The sequence below is a fragment of the Diaphorina citri genome, unplaced genomic scaffold (genome assembly GCF_000475195.1).
Source record: "Diaphorina citri unplaced genomic scaffold, Diaci psyllid genome assembly version 1.1 scaffold322, whole genome shotgun sequence".
Lineage (NCBI taxonomy): Eukaryota > Metazoa > Arthropoda > Insecta > Hemiptera > Psyllidae > Diaphorina > Diaphorina citri.
The window spans coordinates 192,590-208,547 of record NW_007377757.1 but is presented as its reverse complement, the minus strand read 5'-3'; the positions used below and the strand labels follow the sequence as shown (position 1 = coordinate 208,547).

The 15,958-nt window shown below is 36.7% G+C and overlaps 1 protein-coding gene across 1 annotated transcript in view; it reads right to left on the bottom strand.

Annotated features, from left to right (window-relative positions):
• The window catches only part of LOC103507566, a 115,650-nt gene that overhangs the window by 14,286 nt on the left and 85,406 nt on the right, over positions 1 to 15,958 (bottom strand). Inside the window, exon 17 of the mRNA XM_026822396.1 lies at positions 12,612 to 12,686. Within this exon, the coding sequence (XP_026678197.1) occupies positions 12,612 to 12,686 (75 nt within the window). The remainder of the gene's footprint in view (positions 1 to 12,611; positions 12,687 to 15,958) is intronic.

The window sequence follows — 15,958 nt, the reverse complement described above, 5'->3', positions numbered from 1 at the left end:
AATTTCCGTGTTCCGTTCCGTGTTTAGCTGTTTAGTCTTGGGAAGAAATTTGCAGATATCTTTCTTACCTATCGTGCTTTCCTTGTTTATGTACTTATCTTCATAACTTGTAGAAAGCTATATAATTACTGGGCCAAAAAGGACGACGATAATGAATGTTAGGAAATTTCACCTTACCACAGAGAATGCCGCATTAGGAAGAAAAAATAAATAAATGAAATCACAGAAAACTGATTATAATGAATGTTAGGAAATTTCACCTTACCACAGAGAATGCCGCATTAGGAAGAAAAAATAAATAAATGAAATCACAGAAAACTGATTTAACCCTGAAATTTTAGTACACTTACTATAAGGGCGAGGTCCATACAGGAAATTGTTCAAGCTCGTAGACCGGGTGGGTATCAGTAAAGGCTGGGTGTTTTGGGGCGCCATATTTCGGATAGAATTTGTAAACGAAAATTATCCGGTCAAAATAATGGGATCTTAAAATGAAATTATTTATTTGAGTTCTCCACTTTCCATTTTCCAATGTAGGTTTATCACACTAAAAACTATTTATTTAATTTATTTTAAGTATACCTACTAAATTAAAATAATATTATTTTTAGTTAGACGGGTTTCAAGCTTTTGAACTGGATTTAAAATCCGAGATTGCACATTGTTTCTTTGCTTGCATGGAATCTTCTTTTGGGTATTAGTTATTGTTACGTATTTGTTATTTTTACCTACAATATAAAACCAATTGATTCTGCTTTCAGTTCAGTATTTTTTGTTTTTAAACAGTCCTTTTGGTTGCTCTTTCATTGCTCTATTTGTTATCTAGCTACCTTTATCATTATTTTTCCATTTATTTCCCAAAGAAAATAACAGGACGACAGTCGCCAACAATAAGAAGATCCAAGCTCACGACTTCCATTATATTTATCAGCATCAATAAGTTTCAATGCCTCACACATCTAATCTGTTCCATTCAGGGGCGAATTCAGGGGGGCCTGACCCTACCCAAGGAGATAAATTCCGCTTTGGACGTCCACACTTGTTGCCATATAAGCCACTTTTGATTTTTAAGTCTTTTACTTCAAGAAAATGCTATGTTTTTATGCAATCCAACCCCATAGGTCATGTACACATTCCGAGAATAAGTGGCCATAATTGTAATTTTATGTATGTGGGAAGAAAATTCAATCATGATCTGTAAACGTACGTGATGTTTGTAGGTACAAGTAGGTAATATTTATAGGTATGTTTGTAGGTACCTATACGTAGGTAATTATCTCAATAAAAGCATGCGTCTTGTAGGTAGGTAAGTAGGTACGCAAGACAAGTTACAGTACAAACAGTAGGTGAGGTAGGTAGTGCCTACCACAAGTTATAAAAACGTAGTATTTACCTACCTACCTATAATCTGAGAGAACGTGGCATAACTTGAGATAACATATTTTACTATCATTAACCTCTGATAAGTTTGTCTTAAAGTGTGTGTTCAACATTTACAATCATTAATCGCTGAATTCTCTGATAGCATTAGGTTAATCTTATTCAAGATTAGGTAAGTCTTGAACTAATTCATGATTATCGCTGTTTTCGAGATTATAATCACCAGTGTAAGGGACCAATTTGATCATGAAAACTAAGGTAGACCACATCGATATGGGTAGTGGCTGTAGATCGGATTACCTACCTATAATGTTATTTAAGAGTAGGTACCTATTACCCGTATAATCGGCTGTACAGGTTGGTATTTATGAAATGTACATAGTTATCCAGGAAATAAATTGTTGAATTGATCATCTTTAAAAATAAATTTCAATTGTGTTCATCGTGATGTCACAAAGTTCGTTTCCCGATTAATAAACCTCACTAAATTTCAGGTTTATAATGAGTGTATGAGAGAAGGGAAACTACCGGAGGGCTGGAATGTAGCGAAATTGGTGATTTTGTATAAGAAGGGGGACCATGAATCATTATTACTAGCTTTTCTTGAAGTCTGATATTAATCATCAACCTTTTGCCTGACAAAAGAAGGGCTTTCTTACATTCAAAAGGAGGAAAAATGGGTTAAAGTCTAAAGCTTGAACTCAAAACACAGATTTTCTCTACTTTTTTTTTATTTTCTTAAAAAAAGCATCTAATTAGTAGGAATAAGAAAGACCTTAAGGCCATATTGCGGTTTATGGGTGTGACCCTGTATAATGTCTTTCTATCTACTTTATAACCAGCTAAAGGTATGTCCATAGGTATACAAGTATTCTGGTCTTTTCTCATAGTCAATTCCGCCTGGTCTTACATGGCTGATCAATCGTGAGGACAGATTAGATAAACATTCAACCCGTCATTAGATAAACATTTAAAACCTCAGCTTAGCATTTCGTCTAGCATAAATTTCCGTGTTCCGTTCCGTGTTTAGCTGTTTAGTCTTGGGAAGAAATTTGCAGATATCTTTCTTACCTATCGTGCTTTCCTTGTTTACCTATGTACTTATCTTCATAACTTGTAGAAAGCTATATAATTACTGGGCCAAAAAGGACGACGATAATGAATGTTAGGAAATTTCACCTTATCACAGGGAATGCCGCATTAGGAAGAAAAAATAAATAAATGAAATCACAGAAAACTGATGCTCTCGAAAGTAAAAAGTAGAGGTAGGTATACTCGATAGCTATGGAAGAAAAAAAATAGTAATAGTAATTGAACATGAAGTTGTAAATTGTACTGCGCGTGGGAGAATGAAGGAGAGAAGGATGAGGCAAACAGTAAGGTAGGTAGGTATTGTTTGGCTAGATGCCTCTTACAGGGTGGCTCAAGAAATATATGGCTACTACTGTGAAAAAGGCAGAAATAGGTAAATATTTGGATAAAGCCTCCCATAAACAGAGAGGAAGTTGTAAATTGTACTGCGCGTGGGAGAATGAAGGAGAGAAGGATGAGGCAAACAGTAAGGTAGGTAGGTATTGTTTGGCTAGATGGCTCTTACAGGGTGACTCAAGAAATATATAGCTACTACTGTGAAAAAGGCAGAAATAGGTAAATATTTGGCTAAAAGCCTCCCATAAACAGAGAGTAATTCAAGAAATAATTATTCTCTCGAAAGTAAAAAGTAGAGGTAGGTATACTCGATAGCTATGGAAGAAAAAAAATAGTAATAGTAATTGAACATGAAGTTGTAAATAATTGTACTGATGCGCGTGGGAGAATGAAGGAGAGAAGGATGAGGCAAACAGTAAGGTACGTAGGTATTGTTTGGCTAGATGGCTCTTACAGGGTGACTCAAGAAGTATATGGCTACTATACTACTGTGAAAAAGGTAGAAATAGGTAAATATTTGGCTAAAAGCCTCCCATAAACAGAGATTAATTCAAGAAATATGGTTACCACGATCGAAAATGGCAGAAATAGGTGCCTATTTGGATAGAGTTAGAAGACTTCTGTAATGGTTCAAGAATCAAGACATGTGGTTATCTACCTGCAGTTTACCTAGCACTTAAGCACTGTGCAATGTACCTTCCTCTTTTAAAGATTTTCTACCGTTGCACCTTTGACATGTTTGGCAACGTAGCCTACTTTTTTAATGACTCCTTGCTGCCATATCCATCTGGATAACGTATAGGTAGGTAGGAATGCAAGATAAGGCCCTATAACCTGAAAGAACGTGGCATAACTTGAGATAACATATTTTACTATTACCTACCTACCTATACCTACCTACTATCATTAACCTCTGATAAGTTTGTCTTAAACTGTGTGTTCAACATTTACGATCTTTAATCGCTGAATAATTCTCTGATATAGCATTACATGTTATGTTAATCTCCTTCAAGAATATATGTAGGTATCTCAAACTGGTTCATGTTTATAAGCTGTTTTTCAACAGGGTAAGGGGCTAATTTGTTCACGAAAAGTAAGGTAGACCACATCGATATGACCAGTGGCTATAATAATAATAGTGCTTATTTATACTCCTCGTATAGGTCTGAAAAGTCCCTTTACTCCAGCAGTAGGCTAGCACTATTATTGTGGTCAGATTCTCAAATTTTATTGAGGATAAAATTCTATACCTCGGCTGGGATTGAACCCACGCCCTCCTGTTTACCAGGCGAGCGTCTTGACCACTACACCACCGAGGCAGGTAAGTCGGATTATCTACCTTTTGGGACTACCTATTACCTGTATAATCGGCTGTACAGGTAGGTATTCATGAAAGGTCAAAATAAATTGGTGAATCGATCACCATTAAAAATAAATTTCAATTGTGTTCATCGTGATGTCACAAAGTTCGTTTCCCGATTAACAAACCTCGACAACTTTCATGACTTGACTTGGACTCAAAACACTAACCTCCAGGATCCACTGCTCTAACCACTACACCACTGAAGTTGATGGGCAATTATAAAATGATAGGTAATCCCAGGTATTATGACACTTATCATCGTGATGTCACAAAGTTCGTTTCCCGATTAACAAACCTCGACAACTTTCATGACTTGACTTGGACTCAAAACACTAACCTCCAGATCCACCGCTCTAACCACTACACCACTGAAGTTGATGGGGAATTATAAAATGGTAGGTAATCCCAGGTATTATGACACTTATATTAAAAGCTATAGTCAATACCATGTACATAGTAGGTATCTACAATTTATGCAAATAATAATAATAATAGAAATATGTATACCACAATATAGGTACCTACGTACAATAATAGAAATATTGTGATAAAAAATATTATACCTAGTAGGTATAATGGTCATTATTATACCCATAGAATATCCGTTTTTAATATCGTGTAGTCTGTGTACATGCATTTTTATTTTGTTTTTATCTAGCTCCCAGCGAAATCTGTGTGTTCAGGGTGGACATTGCGAAATGTTCCTGCTATAAAAAAAAAACCATTATTTCGTTCTCTCTTTTCCTTCGTAGGGTGAGGGTACAAGCACAGAGCATAAAAAAGCTTCCCTTGGCGTGAATCGAACCCAGGATCTTTGATGTGCAAGCCCAATATCCACTCGGTCACGGAGGTTGCCTCGTACAAAATACCAAAACAAATAAGTAAATCAGATATTTTGGTTCTGTTGATGGTGACACACTTAATTTTTCCCCAAGTTATTTAGAAACACCCTGTACAGGAACGATAATTTATGCAAAATATTTACGTTTTGTTTCCAATAAATTGCTGGAAATCGGTGTGAACTATGGCGAAATATGGCTGTATGGCTTAATAGAGTCGTTATTCCTATCTCATATTTGAAATCTGTGAGCTATTGGGGTAACTATCTTGTTGGACTATTGGTAGAAAATAAAATTGCGCAATTTCACTGTCGATCTTATCTACATGCCCATCATGTACTTCAATCCGATATTCATTGGGTCTTTTGATCATTGTTTCATAGTTTGACCACTGGTTCATATTGTGAAAGGTATGATACCAATATCCACTCGGTCACGGAGGTTGCCTCGTACAAAATACCAAAATAAATAAGTAGGTAAATCAGATATTTTGGTCCTGTTGGTGATGGTGACACACTTAATTTTTCCCCAAGTTATTTTGAAACACCCTGTACAGGAACGATAATTTATGCAAAATATTTACGTTTCGTTTCCAATAAATTGCTGGAAATCGGTGTGAACTATGGCGAAATATGGCTGTATGGGCGAAATATGGCTGTATGGCTTAATAGAGTCGTTATTCCTATCTCATGTTTGAAATCTGTGAGCTATTGGGGTAACTATCTTGTTAGACTATTGGTAGAAAATAAAATTGCGCAATTTCACTGTCGATCTTATCTACATGCCTATCATGTACTGCAATCCGATATTCATTGGGTCTTTTGATCATGGTTTCATAGTTTGACCACTGGTTCATATTGTAAAGGTATGATAATAATAAATTGGTATTAGTAGATATTTACTCAATTTTTCTTGGCAGAATTTTCCCTACTTTCTCCTCACAAAAGTTTTTTTTTTACAGTAAGTATTTGCTTTTTGACCATTTCTCCAAGCAATCTTTTTATTTTTTCTTTTTACATCCTTTATTTTGTCATTTTTCTGTCTTCCATATACCTAAGTAGGTATAATTTTCGTTCCTTTTAGATCAAATTTATCTGATTCGCCTACTTATTCTTTTTCTCCCATTTCTCCTATTTCTTCTTCAATTTCTTCTCCTTTTTTTATTTTCTTGATGTTTGGTCTCGAATTTCTTCTTCTATGACTTCCATCCACTTCAAGATAATCGGTGTCATGAGTCATCAGACTCGGTTCATTAGTTTTTCTTTAGATTTGCTCTAATTGCTTCTCATTTGTTTTCATTAGATTCGTCAGCTATTTTGCCATTTGTAGGTATTATGCTATAGTTCTTTCGTACGTATCTTCCTAGAAATGAACGGTTTGGTTGGTGATTTGACGAATCAGTGTTTATGACAGCTACATACTATTTGGTGACCTTTGCAGCTTTTCAGTATGCATTTGTTTTTATTAGGATTGTCAACGAGGGGGTAATTAAACTATTTGTTAGGTTTATATTAGACATCTTATGTATTACTTGTGTGTGTGTGTGTATTTTTTTAATATAAGTAATAATATAAAAGGTAAAAATAATGATAAGGGGTAATTAAAGTTTATGCAGTTTTGGAAAGTTAGGTTATAATAGGCTTCATACTATCTACTTACCTTCATAACAAATACTCTACGTCAGTACCTAATACATACCTATCCTGTTCGCGTAATCTTCTTTCTTCAGCCATTGATCAAATATTTGGGCAATCAATTTTCTCTTGTCTCGCGGATTCTTTCACGTTGAAGTGAAAATAGAAAATTTCCAATCATAAACTAGCTTATCCAGGTATATCAACCTGGGACCTGTTCCTGAAATCTCAATCCTAGGTATATCAACCTGGGACCTGTTCCTGAAATCTCAATCCTACCTAGGTATAGGTACACATTACTCTGATACTCTTCTTAGAAGGTACGTAATACGTAGGTATACATCTACTCTACAATGATTTGAGTTAGAAGACTTCTGTAATGGTTCAAGAATCAAGACATGTGGTTATCTACCTGCAGTTTACAAAGCACTGTTGAAAAAGGGTGGAAATATTTAGACAGAAACCGTCTTATAAGAAAGGAATTTTAATTGTATAGGTACTAACCAACTTGAACTTCAAATAATTTACGCAATATGTACTTTAACTTTTCGAATTTAAGTTCTGGCAAACTTCTCTGGTTTTTTGCTGATGTAATTTTCGCAATTTAGTGGTCGCCATGTTCGGTGAAACTTTTCGGTCCCACAAATTGCTTTTGATGAAACTTTGTGCTACTAGCATAGTTTGCTAACTTTCGAGAACCCCCCACTCCTCTCTTCTATGATACTCTATTCGTCTATTCCATTTTTTTAAACCAATATTGTTTTTCTTCTTCTTCTTTTTGTTTTTCTATACTTCAGCTACATAGTTCATGTCGAGCTCAATACATTGAAACCCTAGCACTTTTGAAAAAGGTGGAAATATTTAGACAGAAACCGTCTTATAAGAAAGGAATTGAACTTCAAATAATTTACGCAATATGTGGTACTCTAACTTTTCGAATTTAAGTTCTGGCAAACTTCTCTGGTTTTTTGCTGATGTAATTTTCGCAATTTAGTGGTCGCCAAGTTCGGTAAAACTTTTCGGTCCCACTAATTGCTTTTGATGAAACTTTGTGCGACTAGCATAGTTTGCTAACTTTCGAGAACCCCCCACTCCTCTCTTCTATGATATTCTATCCCATTTTTTTTAACCAATATTGTTTTTCTTCTTCTTCTTCTTCTTCTTCTTTTTGCTTTTGGAACCATCGCTGTTCGCTTTAAAGCTTCAGCTACATAGTTCATGTCGAGCTCAATACATTGAAAGTTGAAAGTATTTTTCTCGTGACAGTTTGACGTTATTGATACCTAGGTAGGTAGGTAGGTATGTACCTACTAGAGAAGTAAACATTGAAGGCAATATCAACATTTAGGCATGTGTGTATCTCATTACTTAACAAAGGCTAGGTAGGTAGGTACATATAAATATAAAGGTATAGACTCAGAGAAATATGAGTAGGCAATGCTGATATGAAATAGCACTTTCAGCCCTCGTTTTTTTTGGGAATTCAGAAAAGGGCTTTTGAGCAAACTTTTTTTATGGTCAATTTCTCGTGACAGTTTGACGTTATTGATACCTAGGTAGGTAGGTATGTACCTACTAGAGAAGTAAACATTGAAGGCAATATCAACATATAGGCATGTATGTAAATGTATCTCGTTACTTAACATAGGGTAGGTAGGTAGTGCTGATATGAAATAGCACTTTTAGCCCTCGTTTTTTTTTGGGAATTCAGAAAAGGGCTTTTGAGCAAACTTTTTTTATGGTCAATTTTTTTTCTTGTGTTTTTCTGAGCTGTCTTTCAACTTTCTGAAAAGACATTTTTCTTTTTCTCATAAGATCAGACGATTTTTTTGCAAACAAGACTAGAGAAGGCCGACATTTCTCGACCCTTTCCAGTCAAGTTAAACTCGCCAAGTGGTTTCAGTTAAACCGTCTCAGTTTTTCTGGTTCAGCGAAGAAATCTCTATGGTCACCTAAGCAGAATATATGTTTGTAGGTACCTATACGTAGGTAATTATCTCAATAAAAGCATGCGTCTTGTAGGTAGGTAAGTAGGTACGCAAGACAAGTTACAGTACAAACAGTAGGTGAGGTAGGTAGTGCCTACCACAAGTTATAAAAACGTAGTATTTACCTACCTACCTATAATCTGAGAGAACGTGGCATAACTTGAGATAACATATTTTACTATCATTAACCTCTGATAAGTTTGTCTTAAAGTGTGTGTTCAACATTTACAATCATTAATCGCTGAATTCTCTGATAGCATTAGGTTAATCTTATTCAAGATTAGGTAAGTCTTGAACTAATTCATGATTATCGCTGTTTTCGAGATTATAATCACCAGTGTAAGGGACCAATTTGATCATGAAAACTAAGGTAGACCACATCGATATGGGTAGTGGCTGTAGATCGGATTACCTACCTATAATGTTATTTAAGAGTAGGTACCTATTACCCGTATAATCGGCTGTACAGGTTGGTATTTATGAAATGTACATAGTTATCTAGGAAATAAATTGCTGAATTGATCAACTTTAAAAATAAATTTCAATTGTGTTCATCGTGATGTCACAAAGTTCGTTTCCCGATTAATAAACCTCACTAAATTTCATGACTTGACTTGGACTCAAAACATAACCTCCAGATCCAGCACTGCTCTAACCACTACACCACTGAAGTTGATGGGGAATTATAAAATGGTAGGTAATCCCAGGTATTATGACACTCATATTAAAAGCTATAGTCATGATACCATGTAGTAGGTATCTACAATTTATGCAAATAATAATAGAAATATGTATACCACAATATAGGTACCTACAATAATAGAAATATTGTGATAAAAAAATATTATACCTAGTATAATGGTCATTATTATACCCATGGAATACCGTGTAGTCTGTGTACATGCATTTTTATTTTGTTTTTATCTAGCTCCCAGCGAAATCTGTGTGTTCAGGGTGGACATTGCGAAATGTTCCTGCTATTTCGTTCCCTCTTTTCCTTCGTAGGGTGAGGGTACAAGCATAGAGCACAAAAAAGCTTCCCTTGGCGTGAATCGAACCCAGGATCTTTGATGTGCAAGCCCAATATCCACTCGGTCACGGAGGTTGCCTCGTACAAAATACCAAAATAAATAAGTAGGTAAATCAGATATTTTGGTCCGAAGCGAAGACGGGAAGAAAGTCGATATTCAGTAATGACCTTTGCTGGAGACAAAGGCATGACAGATATAGGGCGTTTTCCATACTAATAGTAACCTTTGCAGCAGTATGCAGTGGAGTTTGGTGAGATTTTCAAAGGGGGAACCTTTAAACCCCTCACAGTATGCCGATCTGCCATAAATAGAGCAGCAAGCAATAGGGGTAGTAATATTAGGGGTAGTAGAAGGAGGTGGAAGAATGGTGAGAGTTTGTTGGGCTTCGAAGATGGGCCAATCCGTTGGTGAACAGAACAACGACCTACGAGCATATCTCTAATGAGTTATTTAATAAAACGTTTCTTTTAATTGTATGCCGATCTGCTTTTGGCTTTTAACTTATTGTTTCATTACAAATTTTCATCAGTAAATGGTTTCTTCAAAAGAAATTGATCCCAAGGGCCAGGGAAATCTAGCCCCTTGACAAATGGAGTGTGCCTGAAGGCATTGTGATGTGTTCCAATCCACTCGATCCCAAAGCTATGAACCGATATAATTAGATATAATATAATTATAAGTACCTTACAGTATACCGATCTAAGTATAAGTAGGTAGTGCTTTATTTAGACTGTCAGCTTGGAACAAGTTGTTACATTATACCAACAGTTTACTGGTGGTCTTTTATCCAGATTTAATAATTTCTTATTATTTTCGGTAAGTGGTGGTAAGTAAGGAGTGAAAAAACATTCCCTACAGAGTACAGAGCAAGTTACCCTATGCTTCCCTATAGCTTTCATAGATTTGTTTATACGCCACTGAGATATGCATTTGTTTTTATGAGATACTATATTGGGGTATTTTCTGTAGCATTATTATGCTCTTATTACGTACTATTGGGTAACCTTTCCAGCTTTTCAGTATGCATTTGTTTTTATTAGATAACTATTATTGGGCTAATATATTTTGAGCGTATTTTATTATGTTCTTATTACGTGGGTATACGTAGGTACTATTCGGTTACCTTTGCAGCTTTTCAGTATTTGTTTTTATTAGGATTGTCAACGAGGGGGTAATTACATTATTTGTTAGGTTTATATTAGACATCTTATGTATCAACATTATTCTTACCTTTTATATTATTATTTGATACTTGTGTGTGTGTGTGTGTGTTTTTTTTCTTTTTTATAAGTAATAATATAAAAGGTAAGAATAATGATAAGGGTAATTAAAGTTTATGCAGTTTTGGAAAGCTAGGTTATAATAGGCTTCATACTATCTACTTACCTTCATAACAAATACTCTACGTCAGTACCTACATACCTATCCTGTTCGCGTAACCTTCTTTCTTCAGCCATTGATCAAATATTTGGGCAATCAATTTTCTCTTGTGTCGCGGATTCTTTCATGTTCAAGTGAAAATAGAAAATTTCCAATCATAAACTAGCTTAGCCAGGTATATCAACCTGGGACCTGTTCCTGAAATCTCAATCCTACCTATGTAGGTATAGGTACACATTACTCTGATACTCTTCTTAGAAGGTACGTAATACGTAGGTATACATCTACGGTACTCTACAATTATTCACTCTGCACTCTACATTAAAATAACAACTACTATCTTTCTGGGCTCTTGGAACTCTTTAAAGCTGTAGCGTAAGGCCAGCCACTCACCATCAGGTAGACCTTACGACGGGACCTTTTCAGCCGTACCTGTCAGGTCTACCTGATAGTGAGTGTGCTCATCAGGTATCAAGTAGATGGGCGGAACTGATCAGGTGATGTACCTATCAGATCTACTTGATAGTGAGTGGCTTGTCTAATGCAACTCTGCAGTAAGATTTTTTGCAAAAAAAAAAAAAAAAAAAAAAATCGCGAAGGGGGGGGGAGAAGGTTGCCCGGGCTTTCGGAAAGAGTAGAGGAACAGGGCCCAGCGTAATTATAACCTGCCTCGGTGGTGTAGTGGTCAAGGCGCTCGCCTAGTAAACAGGAGGGCGTGGGTTCAATCCCAGCCGAGGGTATGGAATTTTGTCCTCAATATAATTTGAGAAATTTGACTACAATATATGTAGTAGCCTACTGCTGGAGTAAAGGGACTTTTCAGTCCTATGCGAGCCAGTATTAAATAAGCACATATTATTATTATTTATAGTGACCTGGTACGTGCCGTGGGACTAAACGGAAAAACATGATGGATTGAGGGAAAAAACTAGTGGCACACGTGTTAACTCAGGAAAAATGAATATAATAATCAGTAAAAAAAAAAAAAAAAAAAAAAAAACAGTGAAAAAATCAGAAGATTAGTTTATCATTGCAGTCTCCATTTGCGCAGATGGCCTGATGCTCTGGAGAACTGTTCGATCTAGCTGCAGTGGATTTTTCAAATTGAGAAATAATCGTGTCTTTTCTTTTTTAGGCAATCTTCAGTGAGTCAGACGTTTTAAAATAGTGTGTCACATTTCTTTTAGACAATCTTCCAGACGATTTCTTTCCGTGCAGATGGTTGAAAATCTTTACCTAACTACTCTCACAAGAGAAAATCTCAAATCTCATCTACGGAAAATTGCAATTACTTTCCTTTCCTATAGGATAAGGAAAGTAAAAATAGGTAGAAAGTAAAAAAAAAAAAAAAAAAAAAACACATCTTCAATAAACTACCTAAAAAATCATCTTCAATAAACCCTACCTTAAAAAATCATCAACTATCAAACAAAATAAAATAATAGAAAGTAAAGAGGATTAGTAATTTTTAGTAAAAAATATTTGCCATGCAGTGGCGGCTCAAGCATTTGGGGGTGGGGTGGGGCAAACGGGGAGTGCCAGGAAAGCAATGATTCTCAGCTACTTACCAGCACCCAAGCCGGTCCCTGGGGATAGCGACTGGTACTCTCTGACAGGCACCGAAGAATCTCTGGGCGCAGGGTCTTTGGATACCAAGGTGCAAATCAAAGCGAGAAGAGAAGAGAAAGGAAAGAGAGAAGCAGAATACAAGAAAATGGGTCAAAATAAAATAACTGACGAATGGGGGAAAACAATAGAAAAAGAGTAAACAACGAGAGAAAAAAAGGGACAAAATGAATACATAAAGGGTAACTATTTTTAAAACCTAAATTGAAAAAAGATAAGTGTTTCACCGCCGTTTTTATTTTGTAGAAATAGAACAGCTGCTACATTAGACTCGTGTGGTCTGTATCGTAGCATGCTCATCCCGAAATATGTCCCCCAGATGGGCGATACGTTGAACCCTAATCTGCGGGAGTAAAGGGACTTTTCAGTCTCATTTTCGCAGAATAAAATAGAGTATATTCTATTCTAATCTAAAGAAGAACAAGAAATTTTACATTTCGTTCTAAGTTTTATTCTTTCATGATTATGACTATATTTTCTAGGTACTTCATGTAAAAGTATTAGTGGTAATGGTCTGTTGGCCCGTGTAAATCCTCTGTACTTCCGTTAACAAGTAGAATCATTATCATTGGGCCAATGACTTGGTTTAGTGTTTCACTGTTTTGCTACTCCGGCAAACCGGGGAAATGGATTTTGTAGCAGTGGAAACTCGATAGAGGAACAGTGTACTTAGTTGTTATAATGTAGACACGATTGTACCTACATCCTATGTACCATCCAGTACGGAAACTGACTTGAATAGTACCTAGTACTGCATTTTTGCATGTCTGTTTGGTGAGCTCTAGTTTCCTCTGAAATGAGTTGGGCTCATATTTTATGTCAATGTGTTTTGCTACTCCGGCAAACCGGGGAAATGGATTTTGTAGCAGTGGAAACTCGATAGAGGAACAGTGTACTTAGTTGTTATAATGTAGTAGATACGATTGTACCTACATCCTATGTACCATCCAGTACGGAAACTGACTTGAATAGTACCTAGTAGGTACTGCATTTTGTGCATGCCTGTTTGGTGAGCTCTAGTTTCCTCTGAAATGAGTAGATCCAGTACGGAAACTGACTTGAATAGTACCTAGTACTGCATTTTGTGCATGTCTGTTTGGTGAGCTCTAGTTTCCTCTGAAATGAGTTAATCCAGTACGGAAACTGACTTGAATAGTACCTAGTACTGCATTTTGTGCATGTCTGTTTGGTGAGCTCTAGTTTCCTCTGAAATGAGTAGGGCTCATATTTTATGTCAATGGAAAGTTTCCTTTAATCCGTTCTGCATAAAACCTAAGAACTTTACATTTTTCTAAGTGTGAGTAGGCTAATATGTGCATAAAGTTATGAATGAAAGATAAGCACCTTTAAAAGTGACCGAGGGTTTGAGAGAGGCAGTCCATCCGGTCCTGTATTGTCCATGGTAAGGGATCACTTCCTGTTTAGGTACATATCGGGATGCTGGCTGATGAATGCTGGGGTCATAAGGTTGTTGCTTCACGCCCTCGTTCTTGAGTATGGAACACTTCTGCTTTCGCACGGGTGAGACAGACTTTGGCCTGGGTGAGAGAGGTCCTGGATGTTTGTGTGCCACCCATTCACACTCCAGGTACGGTGCGATGTGTTTGAGCTCTCGTATATCTGGAGACGATGTGTACATCTGCCCCATGATGGAAACATTATCATCTTGACGTTCAAACACCTGCTTGATAGTGTCTACTACACCACTGCGGAATGGATCAGGAGGGCGAGGTCGTTCAGGTGAGGAAATTCTCTGTAAAGTGGCTAACTTGCTGATAATATTGATATGAGGCATATAGCGTTGCTCAGCACGGAATGGATGTCTCAATACTGGAGATAGAGATCGATACTTGGGACGAGTCTTCCGCTCAAACTTACGTCTCAACGTTTGCACGTCTCCATATTCTTGTCCACGAATCACCTGAGATTCACTCGCTATGATATTGCGGATGATTTCCGGATCACTTTGAAATCTTTTCGAACAAATTTCAAAGTTGTTGCAGAATTCATTTAAATATTCGTAGCTTTCGTAGAGGTTGCGCAGCTTTCGGACGTCACCTGCTTTGACGACGTTCAAATACGTTCTATAATGTCGCATAGGATCTGGGGATATACTGCGGGATCGGAAGATGCTTTCTCCGCTAACGTATTCTTGGGATTTTTGATCTGATCGGGAGGAGGGTCTTGAGTAGTTGACATGTCTTGCCTGGATTTGTTGGGATGACTTTTTCGTTTCCTTATCCTGATAGATTTTCTTCTCTCCAAATAGTTCGTGTAAGTCCGTGAAGGATTGCGAGTGCTGCAGCGTGTTTGTGGGAGACATGCTGGCGGTTTCGTTTGAGGCACTCTTAGATCGGGTGCTTTTGGTGGGAGATGATGCAGTTTCACGGATGGTGATTGTTTCTGATTTCCGTTCAGCTGTTTCTTCAGGAAATGTTATGATACTTTTTGTTTTGGTCGTCACTTCCTTCTTCTTGGATCTTTTCTTCTTGTCGTTCGTTTTCCTAGACTCCTTGGGCTTTTTCCCAACATCCTCACGACTGCCTAAATGTATAACGGTAGATGCATCAGAACTACTTGTTCCTTCAGTTTCCGTCACAATTGTTGTAGAGACAGTACCATCGGTGATCTTGTTCTTACTCCAGTCATCCATTAGTTTTCGATCTGATTCATTTTCTCCAAGAACTAATAAGTAATTTTTATCAGGAATATCGTTTTCAAATTCAGATATATCTAATGAATAACACGTTCTTGGGGATTGTGGGTAAGAATAACTCTTTGGTTCAAGCCGTAAGTTAGGTGATCAGTTCTAAAATGTCTCCAAAGTGATTTTCTACAAAAGGGTAAATAATTAACCATACCCTGTGGTGATGTGGAGTGCCAAATTATTTATTAGTCCGAGGTGCAGCTTTGTTTCAATTTTACAATTCCAAAACCATTATCATGTGAAGTTGTAAAGTCGATCCAAGGTTTGCAAAACTCTTCTTGAATGATGTGTTGGTGCAAAAACAAGAGGTCGTGGATGATCCAGTGGTCCTTTGTTTTTGATATCAGGAGTCATCATCGGCATAATTTTCTTGTGAATTCTGCATATCGTGAAGAACCCTTTACCATCACAAGTAAAACCATGCTTAGTTTTCATTTCTGTGCACATTTAGATCTTTGTTAAGCATAATAAGAGATACAAACCTACATATTTCCAAGACGGTAAATAACTAATCACGTAATTTTCTTGTGAATTCTGCATATCGTGAAGAACCCTTTACCATCACAAGTAAAACCATGCTTA